Genomic DNA, 25,367 nt, shown 5'->3' with positions numbered 1-25,367 from the left:
TACATGTAGAAGCAACCTACATTCATGGAAGATCTGTGGTTAGTTCTCCAAAATGTTTGAAACAACCTAAATGCCGAGTTCCTTCAAACTTTGTGTGCACAAACATTGTGTGTGCCTAGAAGAACTGATGCTGGTTTGAAGTCAAAGGTTTTTTTGTATGTGTATTTAGTTACCACCACACCAGTCCCAGTGTCACCATAAGGCCTTATTCACATGTGCAGTTCACTCTGAAGAGCAATCAGTGTTTGGATTGCTCCTCAGAGAGCATTTGACAGACAGTGAGAAGGCATTGTATGGCCTCCTTACTGCTTGCTTTAACCCTTTGGACCCCAGAAATTAGCTTTTTTGAGTCGCAGTCAATGGTTGCTATACCTACTGAAAGCCACAGAGAATATAATTTCTGCCATGGCTGAGAAGCAAAACATTGGAGCCGCATTACAGCATGTGTACATCCCCAGCTGATGCAGCTACAGGGGAGTGGTTTGGGGGGGTAGTAAAACCTTGGCTCAACTGCGTGGGGGGTAGTAAAACCTTGGCTCAACTGCAAGGTTTTATCGTCCCATATTTTCACATCTGAACAAGTCAGTGTCCATAAATGTAATGGATAATCAGTAAATTAGATGTGTAAAATGTATGCCCCTAGAGGTGGATCTTGGATTTTGAGCTCCTATGTGTGGCTAGGCTTATCTGTTGAATTAATATCTTATTAATTGACAACTTTGTGTAAAAAAAAAAAAAAATTTCTATCCTGCATTTTCCAATAACTTGTGGCAAAAATGAAATCTTGAAAAGACTCGCTATGGCTTTCAAAAGATACCTTGGGGCGTTTGCTTTCCAAAATTAGGCCATTGTGTGTTCGTTTCTTCTGTCCTGGCACTTCAGTAATTAAAGAAATGTTATAGGTAGTTAGGAAATTAGATGTGTCATTTATGCTCCTTGAAAACCCAAAGGTGCTCCTTGGATTTTGGACCTCCTCCTAGGCTATAAAACAAAAAATCTCACGTTTGTGGTATTCCCGTACTCGGGAGGAGTAGCAGAATGTGTTTTGGGATGTAATTGTAATTGTGTGTGTGTGAAAAACCTTGTTAAAATAATAACTGTGAAAAAAAACATTTTCACAGTTTTCTTTAATTTCTTCATTTTTTTTATCGCTCAAAGCAGCCCGGTCCCAGGAGCTGCAATCTGTTGTGTCCGGGGGGGTGGGGGCACACTGCACTCCACTAAACCGGAGTGCATGATTGTGCCTGCATGTCCCGTCCCACCCACAGTAAAATAACTGGTGGTGGTTAAATATATTTTCGAAATGTAATATTTTTTTTTTCTTTTTTTTTTTTTTAAAGGCATAGACTGGGCTCCAAAAAGTGATCGTATAGTGACTTGTGGAGCTGATCGGAATGCTTATGTGTGGAGCCAAAAAGATGGCGTATGGAAACCTACATTGGTTATCTTGCGTATAAATCGAGCAGCAACCTTTGTCAAGTGGTCACCTTTGGAAAATAAGTTTGCAGTGGGGAGCGGAGCAAGACTTATATCTGTGTGCTACTTTGAGTCAGAAAACGACTGGTAAGCATTTCTCCTAGAATCCTAGATACACCTAGAATTCTGGATAGACATAAACAGAAATTGTATTATAAGATCAGCTGTTTGATTAAAGTGGTTGTAAACCACAGACATGAAATATGAACAAAGCATATCCCTCTATAATGTGTACTTGTCTCAATTAGGAGAATGTCTTTATCTGCTGCCTCCTTTCTCTATCAGCATGAATCATTTCTGACAAGTTTTCCTGATACCCAGAGAAAAATGGTGACAAGATGGACCTCCAGCAGATTGACAGCCTCATCTCTGTTCCTGTGTGCTGTGTGAAAGGGGGGATGTGTTCCTTCCCCCTAGTCAGCTGTCAGAGTTCTCCTTACTGAGCTCTGCAGAGTGTAACTTCAGCTCTCCACCCCCCCTTTTTTTCCTGAACTCTCAGACAAGCTTTAAAGTTCAGCACTTTGAATGGATGTAGAGAAGGGAAGACTGTAGGTAGACAGGTGCAACTTATGTAGAATGATTTGTTTCATCTCTGTGTATCACCTGAGGGCAGTCACTTCACTTGGTGTATGTAAGGGCTTACAACCACTTTAAGTTTGAATTTTGAGTTCCACAAATTGAATTTTGTCTTTGAAAACTGCAGTAATAAAAAAATACGACAAATTAAATGTGGTAGAGGGGAGGGAGTGAAAGGGTTGACATTAAATTTGTTAAACAGGCCATTGCATTCAATACATTTTCATCAAGCAGCTGTCCATATCCACCCCTCCACATACCTGATGGGAAATAAATTGTGCCCAGCAGAGTAGCAACAGTACCTGTCTCTTTTTTTGTGTATGTTTTTTGTTTTTTTAGGTTTGCAAAAATGCTTGTGTCACGATTTAAAATGCAAAATATCCATTTGTGTACACATTTATGGTTACCAGAGCCCCAGTATCACTTTCCATCTGTAAAAATATCCACTGCAGTGTATTTTTTAGCTCCTAGCTGCTTAAATGCTTGTAATTCAATTTAATTAGAAAACTGAGTAAAAGCCTAGTAAACACCCACTAGACTTTTTTTTTGTGTTCTCTATAAATTTCCCAGCCTTTGCCTTGACTAGCTTGGTTGTTGCTCTGCCAGTTTTTTTACACCCGCGTGAGCCCTTACAGGGCAAATCTCATTTCTGTCATTGTGTGTACCACATTTCTTTATTATACATCATGGGACACAGAGCAGGCTATAAATATGACTACCTAAGTTATGTTTCACCTGTAGGTGAATGGACACTGGCAGACCGAACAGTCAGTCATATAATCCCTCCTACTCAGAAACAATCTTGTGTTTTACCAGTTTCCTAAAGGTGATGGCCACTGAAGTTCAACTCTCTGTATAGTGTTACCAGATTCTCAAGTGATTCCCACAGGGATCAGGAGATTTGTCGGCCAAATCCATTCCTGCAACTATGACTCTAGGATGGTACCTGGGCCCCACTATGATGGATATGCATGTCTGCAGGAATCGCCCGTAATGTCGCCATGTGGCGCTGGACCCTGCTGGAACACCTGGGTACTGCCTCTGGGGGCGGGTGACCCTGGCAGCTAAAGGATTCCCTTGGGCTGTTGTGTAACAATTAAAGTGGTTTGCACGTGGTTTGAATCTCCTCTTCCCAGGTCACCCACCGGCACTTCTGGCTCTGTGAGTCATAGGAGAAGTAGGGCCAAAATAGCTTTGGCCATGCTTCTCCTTTTAAAAAGAATTTGACTTGCCTGGTGGATAATATCCAGGTTTTTAAGGACCGGGCTGACAAAAGGTTGGAGACTCTGTTGAAGGCCTCCTTTGCCTTGGCAGGCTTTGCTATTCAGCCTGCAGTAGCAACTTTTGGCATTTGCCAAAGCCTTAAGGATCGCATTAAGCGGTTGGTAAGAAAGGACCCGTCTTATGTGGAGGCAGACACTGGTGAAGGGTTAGCAGAGCTGCCCCTGGCTCTGTGTTTTGCAATACATGCCCTGAAAGACTCTATCCAGCAGATTTCTAGTTTTGCTCTGGTGTCTGCTCACATGTGGAGGGTTCTTTGGTTGAAAACCTTGTCTGCGGAACTGCCCTGAAAAAAGTTGCTTAGAGTTTTTCCCTTTCATGTGGAACGCTTGTTAAGGGAGGATTTGGATAAATGCATCCAAAGATCTCTGGTGGAAAGGGCTTCCTTTTGCCACTCAAGAAAAAGGACAAGCATCCAGCTTATGGAGGGTCAGTTGCTCCGGCAGACGGTTCCTCCTCTTCTAGGCAATCTTTTCAGTGTTCCCAGGCAATCAGGTCCGGGCAGAAAGTCCAGATTCGAGGGCAAAGGAGGCCCTTACCATCGTTATGAAGGTGTGTCCCCACTCATGCGGGTGAGGGGGAGGCTGCTTGGTTTTGCAGAAGCCTAGCAGAATGCAGTCTGACATTTCCCACCGATGCCGGTTGGATATTATGTTTTTACTCCACGTTTTATGAGATCAATTATACCTCTAGATCCGCAAAAAAGAGATTCTCTATTTTAGATGCTCTATCAACTTTTTGTTCAGGGGATGATCAAGCCGGTTCCGGTGACCAAAAGATTCCTCGGCTTCTACTCCAATCTCTTCACGGTTCCAAAGCCAAACAGCAATGTGCGGCCTATCCTGAACCTCAATAATCTAAATAAGTTTCTCACAGTGCAGTCTTTTCGCATTTAATTGATGCATTCAGTGGTGGCATCACTCCAGCAGGGGGATTTTTTTTTTTTTTTTTTTTTTTTTTTTTTTTTCATCAGTAGACATGAGGGATGCTTATAGAGAGTTTTTTCTCTGAGAAATCAGACGGCCATTCTAAGACTTGGGTTTCTGTCTATTCGTCTTTACGTGAGACTGCTGGGGAAGATGGTGGCCACGTTTGAGGTGGTGCTGTGCACACACTTCCATTACAGAACACTACAGAGGAAAATACTTTTGCATTGGAACAGAAGAATTCAGTTTTTGGCCTGCTGAATGTCTCTAAAACCCCATTGTGCTCTGGGTATTTAACTGGTGGATGGTCCCTCAGAATCTGGAGAAAGGGAAGTCGTTCTACCAATCATTTGGAAAGTGCTGACTACCAATACCATGGGGGCTGTCATGGGCTCTCATTAGTGCGGGGGACATGGTCTCCCCAGAAGAGGGGATTGTCCATCAATATTTTGGGGCTTTGAGCAGTCCATCTCGCCCTGGCCACGGCAGTAACATATATCTACTATTGAACCCCAGCAACGCTGACTGACATCCACATCGGCCCATCCAGCCCTGGTTTTCCATCTCCCTGAGGTCTACATTGTTTTGGGGCACTCCCACGCAGCTGGGATTCACATCCATTGGGCTTTAGATGCTGTGAACGTATAGCATCATCCACACTGCAGCAATGCGGCTCTCTCCCTTCCACCTGTCAGTACGCCAGTGGACTTGGCATCCCAGCCATGTGCAGCTTACGGTTCGGGTCTCCACTTTTCCGTTGTCAATCATCTTCGCTTTCTCATCCAGCCCTTCCCCGCACGCTGGTGAGCGTGTTCCACATTCGACCGCAGTGCAGCAGGGGTATTGGCTTGGGCTTTTTTAAACCCCAATGCCGTCAGCTCCTTGTTGCTCCATGGATCTTCTGTGAAACTGTAAGCTGTTGATTTCTTTTTTACCTACCTCATATCCCTTCCTGTCTGAAAACAGGATTGTTCTTTTACATGCATTACTGAATAAACTAGGACTAATCATGTTCAACTGTCTCCTGTGAGACTGTGTTTACTCTTCAACCCATTGAGCGCTGGTCCGTTTGTTTTGTTGTACACTGTTTATCCATACTCTTCAGAGATGGCTGCCATCCAGCTGCACTGGGTTCAGATCCCATGTCATTAACCATGCCCTTTCCTCCCCATCCACAGATGGCCATGTTTTAGCGCTGGTGTTACTTGTTATATATCTACTATCAGGACGCATCAGGAGTCGGCCTGTCCAGATGAAAGTGGATCATATTCTTGTTTGGGCAGAACATCGTGTTCCTGCCTTATTGGCAGTTCATATCCCGGGTGTAAAGAACTTGGCGGACTTCCTCAGTTGTCAGCAGTTGGTCCCTGGGGAGTGGTCTCTTCATCCCGAGGTGTTCACTGCAATTTGTCAGCATTGGAGAACCCCCGACATAGATTTTCTAGCGTCCAGATTCAGTATGAAACTGGACAGGTTTGTCTCCAGGACGGGGATGCACAGGTGATAGGGGTGGATGCTAGTTTCTAATTTTTGCCCTCCCGCCAGTTCAGCTGCTTCCATGTCTATTATGCAGGATCCAGGAGGAGAAAAAGTCTGTAATTTTTAGTAGCACCAGCTTGTCCCAGAAGTACACGCTATGCCAACATTGCGAACTTGGCGGTGGATGGCCCTTGGTCACTGCTGACCTGGCCAGATCCCCTGTCCCGGGGCCAATATTGCATCCTGCTTTACAGTTGCTGCGTTTTGAAGGCTTGGCTATTGAGACCTTGGTTTTAAGGGACAGAGGGGTCTCTGGTATTGTTATAGCTACTTTTCTGAAGTCCAGAAAGATTTATAATAAGACCTAGAGGTCTTGTATAGCTTGGTGTGAAGCAAGATGGTTTCATCCCTGTAAATATGTAATTGAACGCATTTTGGCTTTCCTCCAAATGGTGGAAATGAATCGGGCCTTAGGTACCATTAAAGGCCAGATCTCTGCCTAAGCAATTCATTTGCAGAGATTGATTGCCTCACATTCATTGATGCACACTTTTGTGCAGGGTGTAACCTGTGTGGTTCCACCTGTTAAGTCTCCCCTTTGTCCATCTGACTTTGTCTGTTTTGCAGAAATCACCTTTTAAACCAATTTGGAAGGGTTTGTTTTTGTTTTTTTATGTCAATCACTGTGGCAAGTGTCACAACTGGTGGCTCTTTCCTGTAAAAAGCCCTTTTTAGGTCTCCATCATGACAAGGTGCACTTTGTCCTCATCTGTCATTCTTGCTGAAAGTTGTTTCAAGTTTTCATATGAATGAGGATATTCTCATACCTTCCTTTTTTTTTTTTTTTTTTATTTTTTTTTTTTTTCCTCCTAGTCCTCAATCACTGTTGGAGAAAGCCCTGCACACATTGAATGTGTGCAGGGCTGTCGAGCTTTATCTGAATATGTCTGCAGCAGTCACGCAGTTGGATACATTATGTATTCTGCCTGAGGGTTCTAGGAAAGGCCAGGCTGCTTCTAACTTGACCATTTCGCAGTGGATTCTTCAGCTTATTGCCAAATATAGAAAAATGGTGAAAGAAACTGCGCTAAAAACCCAGTGTAAATAAAATGCTGTGAAAAGCAGCAATCCTCACAAAAACATCAATTGTAAACAAGCATAAGAAAAATAAGAGGTTGCGCTAATACTAATAAAGCATAATGAATAATTTACAATGAAGAAAAATTCATATGGTGATCATAAATAAATCAATGTGCAAAACTTAGTGGTAAAAAAGAAAAGTCCATAAAATGAAACATCAATTAAGTGTTATGAAAAGTCCATAAAATAAAACATCAGTAAAGTGTTATGAAACGTCCAAATCACCAACAATAGGTAAAAAAAATCCAGGTGATAAAAAATGGAGATCTGTGACAACAGGGAAAGGTCCACCACCAGATATGGAAGGGGTTGCTCCTTACCAGAAGGCCATGACCCCCCCCCTACAGAGGATCACAGCAAACAGAGATCTTTAAAGCCAAAATGGGAATTATCAGCAGTGTCCACCAGAGGTCATCTCGTCAGCAGCCACTCCAACGACCCGGGGCATAGATACCATAAAATAAAAGGGGCTCACATAGTGTAAAACCACTTAATTTTTAATAAAATAGATTAAAATACAGATGTACACTTACAGAGTGTCAATGGATAAACAGCCTTAAGTCCGGCTCCGTGGCCACCGGAGCTCGGACAAACCCGTCCTACTGGGAAGCAACTCGCTTGGGGGTGACGTCAGCGCGTCGTCTGGCTCCGCCCTACGCGTTTCGTGACATCATCACGTCTTCCTGTGCCCCTGGAAGACGTGATGTCACGAAACGCGTAGGGCGGAGCCAGACGACGCGCTGACGTCACCCCCAAGCGAGTTGCTTCCCAGTAGGACGGGTTTGTCCAAGCTCCGGTGGCCACGGAGCCGGACTTAAGGCTGTTTATCCATTGACACTCTGTAAGTGTACATCTGTATTTTAATCTATTTTATTAAAAATTAAGTGGTTTTACACTATGTGAGCCCCTTTTATTTTATGGTATCTATGCCCCGGGTCGTTGGAGTGGCTGCTGACGAGATGACCTCTGGTGGACACTGCTGATAATTCCCATTTTGGCTTTAAAGATCTCTGTTTGCTGTGATCCTCTGTAGTGGGGGGTCATGGCCTTCTGGTAAGGAGCAACCCCTTCCATATCTGGTGGTGGACCTTTCCCTGTTGTCACAGATCTCCATTTTTTATCACCTGGATTTTTTTTACCTATTGTTGGTGATTTGGACGTTTCATAACACTTTACTGATGTTTTATTTTATGGACTTTTCATAACACTTAATTGATGTTTCATTTTATGGACTTTTCTTTTTTTATCACTAAGTTTTGCACATTGATTTATTTATGATCACCATATGAATTTTTCTTCATTGTAAATTATTCATTATGCTTTATTAGTATTAGCGCAACCTCTTATTTTTCTTAAGCTTATTGCCAAAGCCTATGGCTTGAAGGGTAAGACTCCGCCTTTTCAAGGCTCACTCGAGTAGGAATATGTGCACCCCTTGGACTATTCAACATCAAGCGTCAGTTGCTCAGGTCTGCAAGGCTGCAGCTTGGTTGTCAGTACTTACTTTTATGATGTTTTACTAATCAAACGGAAGGGCTGCTGAGCATACCACATTTGGCTAGTTTTTTGTGGGTATCATAGTTTTCCTTGAGTCTTTTTGGTTGCTTCTGTGTCTACTTTCCCTCAAGTGCATTGCTTTGGGACATCCCAGGTAGTCATGATTATATCCTGCTCTGTGTCTCGTGAAGTACGATAAAGAAAATTTAGATTTTTTGTACTAACCTGTAAAATTAATTTTTTGGAGTAAATCACAGGACATAGGGGTCCCCTATCCGTGAAGGTTCATTGCTTGCTACAAAACTGAAAAGCTTCCTGACTGGGAGGGGAGGATTTCCTGTCTGTTTGGTCTGCCAGTGTCCATTTACCCATTTAAGGGCCCTTTCACACATACGTTTTTACCTCGCAAGAAAAATGTTTCCCTTTTAAATCCTATGGGACTCTTCACACCACTGCATTACAGGTGCAGTGCGTTTTGAAAAGTCCTGCTTGCTGCATCCTTGGTGTGGTTTTGAAAAACGCAGCTTCCCATTGAAATTAATGAAATTGCGATAAAAACACACAGTGATTTGTGTGTTTGGTGCCTTTTTGTTCGCATGTCCATTTTTTTTCACAGGTGTAGGCAATCCAAAAAATCATGTTTTTACTGCGATTTTGCTACAGAGCAGTGTAAAGGAGCCCTAATGGCGTGTCCCTTGCTGTACTCCAAGGAATGGATTCTACTGGCAACTGCAGAAATCCAATGTTTATTATTATTAAATATTGCTTCTTTAAAAAAAAAAAAAAGCTGGGCTGTGGAGCAATTGATTTTAGAATATAGTTTTATGATGCTTTTACAATTTATTTGTATAAGTAAATGTGTGTAATGCTTGTAACAGATTTTTTTTTTCCATTTTAACTGCATCTTTCTTTCTGGTGACTCAACTTCAACTTTAAACTGAACCTGTAGTCAGATTATGCATATTGAAATATTTACAATTTCTTAACAAACTGTAAAATGCAGCTTAAAACAAGCCCCGCTGATCTATTTAGCTGGTGGCACTGTGGAACAATTCCTAAAAGTGTTCTATTTAGAATCTGTAAAGGTGTGCGAAAATAGTTTTTTTTTTTTTTTTTTTTTTTTTTTTTGGATTGGCTTTTAAATCTGTCACACTCAAGGGTATTACAACAAATATCTGTCTCCTCTTCCTCAGGTGGGTGAGCAAACACATCAAGAAACCAATTCGTTCTACTGTGCTAAGCCTGGACTGGCACCCAAATAATGTACTTCTGGCTGCAGGATCTTGTGATTTCAAGACTAGGTACAATATTTTTATTTATTTGGTTACTATTGACATAATTTGATCTTTGTTCCGTTTTTAGACATTAGTTAAAAAATTAGAATCGGAAGCTGTCTGTGAGCATATTAAAGTTTATAGTACGTTAAATAAAAATCAATATGTGGTGTTGCACTCTAGTGAATGATGGCTCATTACCATAAATAAAGTGCACCTCCCATGTGCAAAATTTCATTAAAAAATCGCATACTAAATTCTACATAATCGCATAGAATTCAACATGCGCAGAAAATTGAAAAAATCACATAGAAAAATATGATCAAAGTGCTAATGCTGACACAGTATAGAAATAGAGTCCAACAGTGCACATAGGTATCCAGAAAAACTTGATAAAGTGCAATAAATAAAGTGCTGTGCTCCAAGTGACAATCTGTGCAGATACAGTCTTTCAGTGAATAAGTGATGTGAATCCTCTTCAGTGTATAAACACCTCAATGCGCAATGGCTCCTTACCTTACCACCCTAAGGTAACAGCGTGATGTAAATAGTGATGATGAGTGAATCCGGGATCTTGCAGTGGCTATCGCCTAGTATTCTTCATGTACAATGGTGTCCAGGGAAACATCGATGGGGTTGGTGTCCTAATTTGCCTTGGTAACCTGATATACGATCCTCATATACAGTGCTATATTGCCTCTGTGTAACTCGGTAGCTGTGGACAGCCTCCCAAATCCATGAGCAATGAAGTAAAAAGGAAAAGGGGACCTAAATAGTGAAGTATGTAAACACTAGGTAATTTATTGGGGTTGCAGCTTTAAGGTTCTCACATTACAGGTAAAAACTAGATAAAAAAACCAGCAGCAAGCTCGTGGCCTGATGTCACTTCCAGGTGCCCGTCTAACCCAGTCCAACGCGTATTGTCACGTCACGGCCACATCAGGGAATGATATAGTACGTTAACCCCTTTTTTCTCCTTTCGCCTTTCAGGACAGCACGTTGGAGAGAGCGCAGCTCCACCTCTTAGACAGGAAACACTGCGTGACAACGCCCCTTTTAAAAAGCAGCTGCTTCCACCATGCCGTCAGTTTTAGTGTTTGCTCCGCCATGGTGGAAGCACCGCTTGGGGAACCAGAGGGGCTGCGCTCTCTCCAAGGAGAGGGTTTTGGCAGGACCTTCACGTTTGGGTACTCAGACCAGCCCAGCTCCTTCCCGCACGTGAGGGGGGTGCTCCGGTGTCCCTTCCTTCTCCGGCTCACAGGAGTAATGGCCTGCCGGAAGTTTTTTCCACCCGGGGTGTTCGGGGGGCCGCGGTTGTGCTCAGTAAGAGCGTCCATGCCAGGCCTCTGCATGGCGGCGCCGAATCCCAGACAGCGGATGACGCCAGTTCCGGTGGGCGAAGACTTCCGGCGGGGCATAGCAGCGATTGGTTCCTGCTGCTGGAACGCAGGAGGAAGAGGCGGGTCCTCTGGCCGGGACTTCCATTTGTTTGGCACATGGAGCCTTGTACACAGTGCAGCAGCTGCGGATTTCACTATGGAGACAGCGGAATCGTCAGCAGCAATGACGGATGCAGGCGTCCAGGTTCCCGGCCAGGCCCAGGTAGGAGAGGTGCGGTGGCACCTCTTTCCTTTTGTCACTGGGTGTTTTTATCTTTATATGGTTCAAAGCCTGCTGCTGTATGCTTTGGGGTAAAATTTTTCCATTAGCAGTTCAGCAAAGGAGTGAGACTCTGGGCACTTAGGGTGTTGGCTGGAGGTACTATTTTTCTCTGAGACCTTAGTTCTAAGGACCTGGCTTTTTCTTGTTTCTCTGTTTCAGAAAGCTACTGCCAAATCAGAGAGAACAGGGAGAAAGTGCCCCTCATGCAAAAATCCTTTAAGGGACTCTTGGCCCAAACCACTGTGCAAATCCTGCATTGTGGATTTAGTAAAAGAAGAATCCTCACAAGAGTGCAAAGAACTCTTATCTTCTGTGAGGAAGGAATTAGCAGAGACCCTAGGGACAGTGCGTTCCCTTGTGAAACACGGACAGAGTTCCAGCCAAGAACAGAGTTCTCACTCCAGTTTCCCTCAGTCCACTTCCAGACAGGTGGAAAGTGAGTCGGAGGAGGAAAGGGAAAGCATTCCACCCTCAACCATTGATTCTGAGGAGGAGGAGGTGGAAGAAGAGACAAGATCATCTAGATATAAACTTTCCCTTGAGGAGGTGGATGAATTACTCAAGGCAATTTATACTACCCTGGAGATCCAGGAAGAAAAATCCCAGCTGTCCGTGCATGACAAGATGTACCTGGGGCTGGAGGAAATTAAACACAGGGTGTTCCCTGTGCATAAAGTGTTAACAGACACTATTAAAAAAGAATGGAAGGACAGAAAGGACAGTTCTTTTCTAAAGCCCTCAAAAGGAGGTTTCCTTTTGAGGAGAATGAGGAACTGTTGTGGAATAAAAAACCAAAGATAGACGCTGCTTTTTCTCAAGTATCTAGGAAAACTGATTTAGCTTTTGAGGACATGGGTATTCTCAAAGATGCTATGGATAAGAGGGCAGATGGGCTACTGAAGAAAGCCTGGGACTCATCTCTAGCTAATCTTAAGTCAGCAATGGCGGCTACAGTTGTGGCTAGGAATCTGGAGTGTTGGTTAGATCAACTTAAAAATCATGTAGTTGCAGGTACCTCCAGAAAAGACTTATTGGGGTCCTTCCCTACCCTGCTTAAGGCAGTAAAATATATGGCAGATGCCTCTGCAGAATCTATCAGGATGTCAGCCAGGTCCTCTGCGCTTGTTAACTCAGCAAGAAGAGCACTCTGGCTAAAGACCTGGTCAGGGGATTCAGCTTCTAAAGTAAAACTGTGCGGAATTCCCTTTTCAGGAGACCTGATGTTTGGGCCAGAACTGGAGACTGTCTTTGACAGGACAGCAGATAAGAAGAAAGCTTTCCCACAGAAGAAGAAAACTGTACAGCAGAGGAAAAATTTTCGTCCTTTTCGACAAGCCGATAAGGAAAAGGACCAGACACAGAAGAGACCCTGGTCTTCTCAGAGAGGAAGAGGTAGAGGTGGGGTACTCTTTAGAACCCCAGAACAAACCCCTAAAAAAACAATGACCATCTAGTAGGGGGGAGACTACAGGACTTCTTACCAATTTGGGAAAAAAGCAACAAAGAGTCCTTTTATTCTGGGGTTAATCAAAAGGGGTTATCAATTGGAATTCTCACAAAGCCCCCCAAATCGGTTTTACATCACAAACCTGCCAAAGGATTGGGAAAAAGCTCTGGCCATGAAGTCTCTGTTACAGGAACTGATGCAACAGAAGGTCATTTCCCAGGTTCCGAAAGATCAAGAGGGGAAGGGGTTTTACTCCCACATTTTTCTGGTCAAAAAGCCATCAGGAAAGTTCCGCCTGATTCTCAATTTGAAAGTTCTAAATCGATCCATAAAATAAAAAAAATTCAGGATGGATACGATTTTCTCAGTGAGTAACTTGCTAACCCCCAAATGTCATATGGCTTCCATCGATTTGAGAGATGCCTATCTCCATATACCAATAGCGCCCCCATCACAAAGGTTCCCGCGTCTCGCAGTCAATCTGGGGGGGGGGATTTGGCACCTGCAGTTTCGGGCTCTGCCTTTCGGTCTTTCCTCCTCTCCCAGGGTATTCACAAAGGTGATGGCGGAATCTCTGGAGCCCCTGAGGCTGAAGGGGATTTCAATAGTACCCTATTTGGACGACCTGCTATTGGTTGCAGACTCAAAGGGTCAAGTAGAGTTCAAACACATCTAAGAAGTTTGGGATGGCTTCTCAATCTTCAGAAGTCAAACTTAATACCATCTCAAAGGGTAAGGTTTCTGGGGTACGAAATAGACTCGATGGAACAGAGACTTTTTCTACCCCAGGAGAAAATAGAGAAGATGCAGTTGACCCTGAAAACACTTCAATCCAACGCAGAGATCTCTGTAAGACAAGCCATGTCCGCTCTGGGACTGTTGACAGCAGCAATTCCTTCGGTACAGTGGGCCAGGTTGCATGCCCGTCCTCTGCAATCAGATATTCTGATGAATTGGTCATACCAGGAACCTCTGGAGAAGAAATTCAACATGGGGGCAAGAGCAAAAAGATCGCTGTGGTGGTGGAGGAACCAAGGAAACATTTCAAAAGGGCTTCCTTGGGTCTTTCCGGCAACCAAAAGGCTGACTACAGATGCCAGCGCATGGGGATGGGGAGCTCATCTGGAAGAAAAAAGGATTCAGGGAGTTTGGACCAAACCGGAAGCGAGAAGATCTTCAAATTGGAGAGAGTTAAAGGCTGTTCACCTAAGCCTCCTCTCCCTCCGGGAATTTCTAGTGAATCAACATGTCCAAATATTGTCAGACAATATGACGGCAGTATTATATTTAACAAAGCAAGGGGGCACAAAAAGCAGAACCCTAATGGGTCTAGCTCATCAGATCCTAAGATGGGCAGAGAACAATGTGGCCTCTCTATCAGCAGTCCATCTGAAGGGGACAGAAAACACCTTAGCAGATCTCCTCAGCAGGAAAGAAATAAGGGAAGCAGAGTGGTCTCTCAATCAGGAATTATTCGAAAAATTTCCAGGAGTTGGGGTTATCCCCAGGTGGACCTCTTTGCAAAACAGGAAAATGCAAAAATACCAGTCTTCTTCTCTCTTCAGAGACAGGATCAAACTCTCGTTGGCTCACAAGTGGGACTTCCATCTGTCCTACGCTTTTCCTCCTTTTTAACTGATACCAAAGGTGTTAGCCAAATTCAGATTGGAGTCCACAGAGCTATTATTAATAGCTCCTTATTGGCCGAAAAGACCCTGGTTTTCAACCTTGATGAACCTCTCAGTGAAACCTGCTTGGAGATTACCAATCAGGGCAGATCTGTTGAGTCAGGGCCAAATTCTCCATCCAGATCCAGCTTATCTCAAACTAACAGCTTGGTTTCTGAAGAACAAATCTTAAGACAGAAGGGTTTATTAGAGAAGCTTATTTCTACCCTTCTTGCAAGTAGAAAAAAAGTGACGAGAGACATTTACTTTAAAGTCTGGAAGATCTATAATTTTTGGTGTTCCAATAAAAACTTTGATTTTCGTACCACATTTTCAGTTTTGGAATTTCTTCAAGAGGAATTGGAGAAGGGGTTAGCAGCAAGTACGCTCAAGACGCAGGTAGCTGCTTTATCAATTTTTTTGGAAAGAACCCTGTCAGGGGAACCTTTTAATAATCAGATTTTTTAGGGCAATGGCAAAAGTAAAGCCTAGACCTGTTGTTAGTTTTCCCAAATGGGATTTATCTTTAGTTCTTCAGGGACTAACTAAGGCACCGTTTGAACCCATAGAAGAAGAAGCATTAAGTTTCTTGACGTTAAAGACTATTTTACTGGTAGCAGTAACTTCCGCACGTAGAATTAGTGAGTTACAAGCCCTTTCAATTAAAGAGCCCTTTATGAGATGTCTACAGGATAGGGTAGTCTTAAGGACGGATCCAGCATTTCTACCAAAGGTGGCTTTAGTTTTTGACCGTACACAGGAAATCATTCTCCCTACTTTTTGTCCTTTACCTTCGGGGGCAGGAGAAGAAGCTTTCCATACTCTTGATGTCAGGAGGTGTCTGCTTAAATATCTGGAAAGAACAAAGGAAATCAGAAAGTCATCTTCACTCTGTTTTAATGGAAGGTACTCACAAAGGAGGTAAAGCTTCCAAGAGCACCCTCGGAAGATGGTTAAAGCAAGCCATTAAAGAGGCATACAAATCTTTGGGTCTGGAACCTCCGGAAGGGGTATTACCTCATTCTACTCGAGCAGTGGCGGCATCATGGGCAGAAAGGGCTGGGGCATCTCCTGAGCAAATCTGCAAGGCTGCCACATGGTCCAGTTTTTCGACCTTCATAAGGCACTTCCGCTTGGATCTACTATCAGCCTCTGACCAATCATTTGGTAGGAAGGTTTTGCAGGCAGTAGTCCCACCCTAAAGTAAGTTTCTCGGTTATCCTCTCCAAGGTTCTGTCCTGAAAGGCGAAGGGAGAAAACCTTGGACTTACCGGTGACCGTATTTCTACGAGCCTTTCAGGACAGCAGCCTACTTCCCTCCCTTGGTTATCATATGTAAAGTATAATTATAGGACCTGGTAATTGTCTGATTATATTTTCCAGCATGTCAGAGGATTTCTCGGTAACAACTGACGGCATGGTGGAAGCAGCTGCTTCTTAAAGGGGCGTTGTCACGCAGTGTTTCCTGTCTAAGAGGTGGAGCTGCGCTCTCTCCAAGGTGCTGTCCTGAAAGGCTCGTAGAAATACCGTCATCGGTAAGTCTAACTAAGGTTTTTTTTGTTTTTTTTTTTTTTTTTTTTTTTGAGTGGCGTGGGAAAGGGTTGGAACCCCTGGTGGGTTTTTACCTCTATGTGGGATTCCATTACACAGATTTTTCCTCACTCAATTGGTAAAGGAAAATCTCCCCCAACAGCAACACACAAAAAAAAAAAAAAAAAATCAAAAAAACAGTATACAACCCCTGGAAAAAGTATGGAATCGCCACTCTTGGAAAATGTTCATTTAATTGTGTTGTGGTTTTTTATTGTTTTAATTGTTTTTTTTGGAAAAAAAATAATCCCAGACATGCCTCAAAACTATTTTCATTTAATATTCCAACCTTCTGGCTAAGAAACAGTTAAGAAATGAGTAATTTGCATAGATTCCTTGCTCTATTTTTTTTCACAGGATGACATCTTTACCTGCAGTGCAGCGTATATATTTTTGTTATATCTTGGTTTTATTGTTTATAAACAATAAATATTATTTTTATCTATATAACAGTTGTTAAAATGGCTCCCTAAGGCACACTTAAAGTAGAATTCCAGGTAAAAACAGTAAAATGCCCTTTATATGAATAAGAAATAAAACGTTTATGCACTAAAAGAATTGCTAAATGTCAGATTAGAAACAGCAGTCTAATCCAGACATTCAGCAATCCTCTGATTCACCCACAACTTGGTGCCTGTGCAGCTGAATGTGGCTGCTCACAGGCACTTCCTTGTACCATTGTCGGTGTATGTGTAAGTAACAACAGCACATCCCTATCTGGCCCTACCTATGTTCTGCCTGGCCCTGCCCCCATTGCACCTAGCATTGCTAAAAAAAATCAACTTGTCTTAGTTTTTTTTTTTTTTTTTTTTTTTTTTTTTTTTTTTTTTTTGGTAATCCTTGATTTTCGGGACCCTGTGACACCATCTTGCTGGAGAAAAAAAATCCCTGCTTCCACTCTGTGAGAGGAGGACTTTCTGCATTGCCTTGCTTTGTGGAGGTGATGGGAAACTTACAAGACCGGTGGCTGTGGAGATGGAGAGAACAGTAGCCACCAGTCTTACAGAACAGAAATCATAGGGAATGAAGCCTGTGATTTAACCACTTCAGCCCCAGGAGGATTTACCCCGTTAATAACCAGAGCATTTTTTGCGATTCGGCACTGCGTCACTTTAACTGAAAATTGCGCGGTCGTGCGATGTTGTACCCTAGCAAAATTGACGTCCTTTTTTTCCCACAAATAGAGCTTTCTTTTGGTGGTATTTGATCACCTCTGCGGTTTTTATTTTTTGCGCTATAAACAAAAAAAAGTCGACAATATTTTTTACTTTTTGCTATAATTAATATCCCGCAATTTATTTTTTTAAAAACAAATTTCTTTATCAGTTTAGGCCGATTATATATACTTCTTCATGTTTTTGGTAAAAAAAATCGCAATAAGCGTATATTGATTGGTTTGTGCAAAAATTATAACGTCTACAAAATGGGGAATAGAGTTACGTGTTTTTTTTTTTTTTTTTTTTTTTACCAGTCGGGCGGTGATCTGCGATTTTTATTTATTTATATATTTTTTTTAAATATTGTGACTGTGACATTGCGGCAGACATATCAGACGCTTTTGACACTAATTTGGGACCATTGACAAGTTATACAGCGATCGGTGCTATAAATATGCACTGATTGCTGTATAAATGTCACTGGCAGGGAAGGCGTTAACACTAGGGGGCGATCAAGGGGTTAAATGTGTTACCTAGGGAGTGATTCTAACTGTAGGGGGAGGGGGCTGACTAGGGGAGGAGACCGATCGGTGAACACACGATCTGTCTCCTCTCCTCTGACAGGACGTGTTTACACACACAGATCCACAGTCCTGCTCTGTAATGAGCAATCGCAAGTGCCCAGCGGACATCGCAGGCACGCGCATCGGCTCCTCTGCGATGCGGTGCATGCCCCCTATACCGCGGGAAGCCGAGGACGTCATATGACGCTCGCCCAGGATGGGAGATCCCATCTGTGGACGTCATATGAAAATGGGCAGGTAGGGAAGTGGTTAAGCACTTAAAAAATGCACATTCTTTTTCTGTTAAACTACAACCTGGAGAAATAAATGCCATACATATCTGTTTAAAGTAGGAAAGCACCAGCAACAGCATGGAAAAATATTTCTGCCCAGAGTTCAGCTTTAAGCTAAATCAGATGTATGTTGGACAGGCCTGAGAATATAGTGTATTCTTACTAGAAAGTCTCATGTGCTATGTTGTATTTTCAGGGGGCTTAAGTAGAGGGGGACTCGTAAGAATAGTGTTTTGTGTGTATGTATATATGTGTATGTGTGTGTGTGTGTGTGTGTGTGTGTGTATATATATATATTACATTTTTATTTATTTATTTTTGCTTGCAGGGTGTTCTCGGCATATATTAAGGAAGTTGACGAAAAGCCAGCTAGCACTCCTTGGGGATCAAAAATGCCTTTTGGGCAGCTAATGTCGGAGTTTGGAAGTGCTGGCAATGGTGGCTGGGTCCACAGTGTAAGCTTTTCCGCTAGTGGAAATCGTTTGGCCTGGGTCAGTCATGACAGTATTGTGTCTGTGGTTGATGCATCTAAAAACACAAGGTAATTTATTGACTACATAAGTGTCTTGTTGCCTTTATAAATATTGTCACAAAAGTGTGAATATTTTGTGGTGGACAATAACATTAAGGGGTTGATTTACAAAAGTTATCATTTTCACCTTGGGCTCTGTTTTCTAATTGCCATATTAAGTTTAAAGTAAGTATGTTGCCTAAAACTGTAATAAACCCAAAACCATTATTATATTGCAGTTTGCAAATTCTTACATGATGGCTGCATTAGTTTTCTTTTTTAGGCTTTCTTTCCTTTATTTTCACCTGGTGATCTGGCTAGTAAGTCTGTTTTTCAACAGAACAAACTCTCCTACAAATGTATCAGTTAAGAGTGTTGAGACAAACCATTCAAAATTGCTTACAATGATCAGCCTTTATTCATGTACAACTTTTATCCTAATAAAGAACTGTTTGCTGTAACTGCAGTGTGAGCTGGAGCTTGGCTAATTAGTGTATCGAAATCTTCTAGAGGGACCCTCTACTGTAATACAGAAGGTATGTTACTGGCCCAGATCACCAGGTGAAAACAGAAAGAAAAGGCCTAAAAAAAGAAACAAATGCAGCTACCACATCTTATGATTGGTGAGCTGCAATATATTATTTTTTTGGTTGTGGGTTTAGTACTGCTTTAAATGTTTTAGTCAAATAGGAAGACTGTACACATATATTTTTTGCTACCCGTGTCACTGAAGGTTGTTCTAATGACAAATCTCTATGAAAACTATTCAGTAACCCTGGATTGTCAATCTCCTGTGTACCGCGCAATGCAGAATGGTTTCCCCCGCAAGCCTCCTAGTTCACTACAGGGCCCCACAGAGTGACAGGGGTTAGCGGGAGTGACCACTGAACACTACGGTAGACTTAGGTGATTGACACTCCGGGTAGTGTGTATTTCAGAACAGACTTTAGTCTGCTAATCCTTATCATTGCAGCATTCTTTGGGCAGCAGTAAGACCCCTTTCACACTGGAGGCGTTTTTCAGGCGTTTTAGCGCTAAAAATAGCGCCTGAAAAAAGCCTTATCTGCAATCACACTGGGGCGCTGCGCTAGCAGGACATCAAAAAAAGTCTTGCGAGCAGCTTCTTCGAGGTGCTTTAGGAGCGCCATATACACCACTTCTAAAACGCCCCCCTGCCCAATGAAAACAATGGGAAGCGCCTCAGCAGCAGCGCTTAGGCGCTTTTAACCCTTTATTCGGCCGCTAGCGGGGGTTAAAAGCGCCGCTAAAACTAGCCCGGGCGCTGTCAGTGTGAAAGGGCTCTAAAGGTAATTATATACAATCTTCTTTGCAGGTAACTGACTTTATCTAAGTTACAGAGTCGCAGTAACTAAAGCATATATAAACCTAGTCATTAAAATTATATAAGGTTTACCATGTTCGTGTTATTTTCTAAAGTAAATCTGCAGCTTTAATTTAAAAAAAAATATATATAAAACACCTTGTGATCCTGCCTGATTAATTTTACAAGCAGCGGAAGGGGGACCCATTTTAATAGACTGTCAGGTCCCATGCTCTCACAGGGGATGTTGTTCATCTCTGATAGCAATAACGTTCAATAAAAAATGTAATGAGAGTTTAAAAAAAAAAATAATTAAAGCTCTCCCCATGCTCTCATGCAAACACACATGTAGGTCCCGCATGCATACGTAAACGATGATCCCACCACACGTGAGGTATCACTGCGAACATTATAGCGAGAGCAATAATTCTAGCTCTAGACCTCCTTGTAACCCTAAACTGGTAAGCTATGAAAAGAAGCTTTGCCTATGAAGATTTTTAAGTATCAGTTTGCCACCATTCCCCAAGCATGTGCAGTTTTAAAGCATGACATGTTGGGTACCTATTTACTTGGTGTAACATTATCTTTTATATTTTACCAAAAAAATTGATTATATATTTTTTTTTTTGCATTAAAATTTATGAAAGAGCATTAAAAAAAAAAAAAAAAAAGATTTGCAACGGCCACCATTTTATTTTCTAGGGCTTCTGCTGGGAAAAAAATTTTTGGCGGTCCCAAGTAGTTATTTCCTAGCAAAAATGACAGGAGAGATTTGTCAGAATAAGCCTGGTTTTCAAGTGATTGAATACCTTCTTCAGTTCTGTATATACAAAAGAGCACAGGGGAGCACATAATGGGGATGATATTGAAATAGCCCCAAATGAACCACTCTGGCTCAAAATTGATATGGTTCAGAAATATTTAGACAGAATAAAGGTGAATAAAAGCACCTGGACCGGATGGCATACACCCACATGTTCTAAAAGAATTAAGCTCTGTCATTTCAAAGCAATTGTTTGTAAATTTTTAGGGACTCTTTAATGACTGGCAAAGTACCACTGGATTGACGCAAGACCTTCTGTGTAATTCTTAACTGGTAACCTGTAAAGGCTTTTAACCACTTAAAAGACCGAGCCACTTTCTGAGATTTGTTGTTTATAAGGTTTTTTGTTTTTTTTTTTTTTGCTAGAAAATTACTTAGAACCCCCCAAACATTATACTTTCTTTTTCTAACACCCTAGAGAATAAAATGGCGGTCGTTGCAATACTCTGTCACACTGTATACTTACAAGCGCACTTTTTTTTTAAAACATACACTTTTTTGAATTAAATAATAAGACAACAGTAAAATTTTTTTTTTTTTTTATTGTGAAAGATAATGTTATGCCGAGTAAATTGATACCAGACATGTCACACTTCAAAATTGCGCCCGCTCGTGGAATGGCGACAAACTTTTACCCTTAAAGATCTCCATAAGCGACATTTAAAAAATTCTACAGCTTGCATGTTTTGGGCAACAGAAGAGGTCTAGGGCAAGAATTTTTGCTCTTGCTCTACCGATCGCGGCGATACCTCACATTTGTGGTTTGAACACCGTTTTCATATGCGGCGCTACTCACGTATGCGTTCGCTTCTGCACGCGAGCTCGGCAGGATGGGTCGCGTTTAAAAATATATATATTTTTTTTTATTTTGCCTTTTTATTTAAAATTTTTACACTGTTCTTTAAAAAAAAAAAAGTCACATTCCTATGTAATGTAATGTAAACATCCCTTGTAATAGAAAAAAAGCATGACAGGACCTCTTAAATATGAGATCTGGGGTCAAAAAGACCTCAGATCTCATATTTACACTAAAATGCAATAAAAAAAATAAAATAAAAATGTCATTTGAGGTAAAAAAAACAAAAAGAAAAAATGGCCCTTTTAAGAGCTGTGGGCGGAAGTGACTTTTTGATGTCGCTTCTGCCCTGCAATGGTATGGAGACGGGTGGGGGCCATCTTCCCCTAACTCCTCTTCATACCCAGGAAGGACAAGAATCCGATCACCCCCGCCGCTACCGATGGCTCCGGCAAGTGGCAGAAGGCACCGGAGAGCGGTGGGATAAAATTGATCTAACCGCAGAGACCGTGGCACTTTAGCCACGGAAGATTTTACCCCCTTCCTGACCAGAGCACTTTTTAAAATTTGGCACTGCATCCCTTTAACTGACAATTGCGCGGTCATGCAATGCTGTATTCAAATATTGCTATTTGATCACCTCTGCGGTTTTTATTTTTTGCGCTATAAAAAAAAAGTGACAATGTTGGGAAAAAAAATATTTTTTACTTTTTGCTATAATAAATATCCCCTAATTTTGAAAAAAAAAAATAATTTCTTCATCAGTTTAGGCCAATATGTATTCTTCTACATATTTTTGGTAAACAAATCGCACTAAGCGTATATTGATTGGTTTGTGCAAAAGTTTTAGCGTCTACAAACTATGGGAAAGATTTATGGCATTTTTATTTTTTTTACTAGTAATGGTGGTGATCAGCGATTTTTAGCGGTATTGCGACATTGTGGCAGACCGGACATTTTTGGGACCATTGACATTTATAGAGCAATCAGTGCTGTACATATGCACTGATTACTGTATAAATGTCACTGGTAGGGAAGGGGTTAACACTAGGGGGCGATCAAGGGGTTAACTGTGTGTTCTAACTGTGTGGGGATGACACTAACTAGGAGAGATGACAGATCGCTGTTCCTACGATCTGTCTCCTCTCCTCTGAAAGCACAGGGATTTGTGTGTTCACACACACAAATCCCATGCTGACTCTTGTGCATGCAATTGCGCCCGCCGACCACGTGCATCAGGTCCCTCTGTGTGCCCTGTAGGCTTCTGGTGGCTATCCTGGGCAAAGCCGTGTGTGTGTGTGTGTGTGTGTGTGTGTGTGTGTGTGTGTGTGTGTGTGTGTGTATATATATATATAATATATACGGGTTTTCGACCAGGAGAGCTATTTTGCCGCAGTATATCTGCGTGAGCTGGTCAGGAACTGGTTAAAGTGTACTTTACCTGAAAGTTTGCATTTGATAAACCACTGCGCAAGTATAACAAGTATTCTATTTAAAAAACAATGGCAGTTCACAATACTCAATGCATTAGCAAACTAAATGTCATTCAGTAAGTGTTTACATCATCTACTTATAGTATCACTTCGTTTTAGATCGAGTGGAGAGAGATTAGAACACCTGTCAGGTTTTTAATATCATATATGTCCCTGTTGGGGAGATTCACCTTCTCTAGTTGTCATGGTGACAGTTATAATAGAAAGTAAAATAAAATCCCCCAAAACAGGAAAAAGGGAAATCTTCCATTGTGGACACTAGTTCTGGGGACTAGCAGGTATTCATTAATTTTGGAGGGATTTCTTCTCACTTGCTGGTACAGTTATAATACAGTAGTATAGCAGTAGTTTTGCATTCAGTTCTACTTTACTTAACCACCAAAAAAAATATTCAGGGCTTCTCCTATATTAAATATAATATGACATCCAGCAGAAAAACTCCACCTATATGTTGTCTCCTAAAAAAAAAAATAGTTTTCTGTCATATCAGATCAAACTGCAGCATGACTTCCAACTTTTTCTGTTTTTAGAAGAGTGAGTGTTCAGCACCTGCCTCTGTAGCTCTCAGTGTGGGGCATTGACAGAGGGGAAATAGCCACTGATGGTGTAAGAGATATTTCACTAATCACTTAAGTCACTGTTGGAAATGTCTGACCATGCTCCCTTTCACATCTATAAACATGTACATTTGGGCATTCCAGGCATGCTGGGTGCCCCACTGCATTAATGTGTCCAGGAAATTCCCCCCAAGAGATTCTGTTTTTAGGCATAGTGTGTTTGCAATATTATTCCTAGTTACTCTGTTAATACCAGGCTTTTAAAGTAAATAAACCCAAAAACAAAAATTTAATTTATTGCAGCTTACCAGTCCTTTGGTGTGGCTGGTTCATTCGTTTGTTTTTTTTATTTTGTTTTTTTTTTTCAGGATTTTGTTTTTTTTTTTCACCTGGTGATTTTGGCAATAACATACAGTACTTCCTGTTCTAGGCTGACAACATTCACTTACTGCACTGTTCTCTGGAGAAGCAGCATTGGCAACCTAGGCTGCTCTTTTTTGATTTGGAATACAAATGCCTCCCCCTCTCCATCTCCATTACATGGAGGAGATTGCTTTGTAGTTCACTGAAGATTGCTGGGAAGGCTGATAACTGTTTGAGTTATCTGTTTAGTGAACTGATTTATACTTGTAAAAAATGTACTTGTGTTGAAAATGAATACAACTGCAGCCACCACATCACTCCACTGAAAGCTGAAATCTCTCTCACATTTTTGTTCTTGGATTTATAATTTTTGTCCCATACCTGTTAGGTGGGGTCATTATAAAAGCAAATGTAATACTAAATTTCATTATTCATGCTAAATGCAATTTTTTAACATATAAAGCCTCTTTCCAGGTTAAAATTTACCTCCCCCTACTCAGCATCTGATCACTAAATAAAAAAAAAAACTTTTTCACTTACCGAAATCTGTGGTTATGTGACGCTGAGGTCCTGGGGTGTCCTTTTGGATGTCCACATCACTGCCTGCATGATGTGTACACTTTCTATAGACCAGGGGTCCTCAAACTACGGCCCGCGGGCCACATGCGGCCCGCCGAGGACATTTATCCGGCCCACCCCACCCAGGGCCGGATTCCCGACAGACCATGCTCGGGCCGGAGCCAGGTCGGCTCGGCTTGGGCAGGTCCACTCTGCTTCGGCAGGGAGCATATCCGCTCCGCTCAAGCCGCCTCCCCCACCCCAGTAATGGAGGGCTCCGTGTGCCGCGCTGCATGCTGGGAAGTGTAGTTTCCAGCACAGTCCCGCGCGGATTCACGTTTTCCTCACGCAGACAGAAGGCGCGGAGGGCGACAGCGAGACAGGAGGCGCGAAGAGTGACAGCGAGAGCGGAGGCTTCAGGCAACAGCCTACTAACAAGTGAGGACCCCTGTCCACCCCTCTGTCCCCCTGTCCACCCCTCTGTCCCCCTGTCCACCCCTCTGTCCCCCTGTCCACCCCTCTGTCCACCCCTCTGTCCCCCTGTCCACCCCTCTGTCCACCCCTCTGTCCACCCCTCTGTCCCCCCCTCTGTCCACCCCTCTGTCCCCCCCTCTGTCCCCCCCGTCCACCCCTCTGTCCCCCCCGTCCACCCCTCTGTCCTCCTGTCCACCCCTCTGTCCCTCTGTCCACCCCTCTGTCCCTCTGTCCACCCCTCTGTCCCTCTGTCCACCCCTCTGTCCGTCCCCCTGTCCGTCCCCCTGTCCGTCCCCCTGTCCGTCCCCCTGTCCGTCCCCCTGTCCGTCCCCCTGTCCGTCCCCCTGTCCGTCCCCCTGTCCATCTGTCCCCCTGTCCACCCCACTGTCCCCCCCTCTGTCCGTCTGTCCCCCCGTCTGTCCATCCCCTCTGTCCCCCTGTCC

General features: G+C 42.7%; 1 protein-coding gene across 2 annotated transcripts in view; it reads left to right on the top strand.

Moving 5' to 3' along the window:
* The window catches only part of ARPC1A (actin related protein 2/3 complex subunit 1A), a 90,420-nt gene that overhangs the window by 35,171 nt on the left and 29,882 nt on the right, over nt 1–25,367 (top strand). For both annotated transcript variants that reach the window (XM_073633077.1, XM_073633076.1), the window contains exons 4-6: nt 1,341–1,563; nt 9,569–9,676; nt 18,357–18,569. In XM_073633077.1, the coding sequence (XP_073489178.1) occupies nt 1,341–1,563; nt 9,569–9,676; nt 18,357–18,569 (544 nt within the window). The remainder of the gene's footprint in view (nt 1–1,340; nt 1,564–9,568; nt 9,677–18,356; nt 18,570–25,367) is intronic.

This window comes from Aquarana catesbeiana, linkage group LG06 (genome assembly GCF_042186555.1).
Source record: "Aquarana catesbeiana isolate 2022-GZ linkage group LG06, ASM4218655v1, whole genome shotgun sequence".
In the NCBI taxonomy this organism is placed as follows: Eukaryota; Metazoa; Chordata; class Amphibia; order Anura; family Ranidae; genus Aquarana; species Aquarana catesbeiana.
Note: the sequence above shows the minus strand (reverse complement) of the source record. Positions and strands in the feature narration are given on the sequence as shown.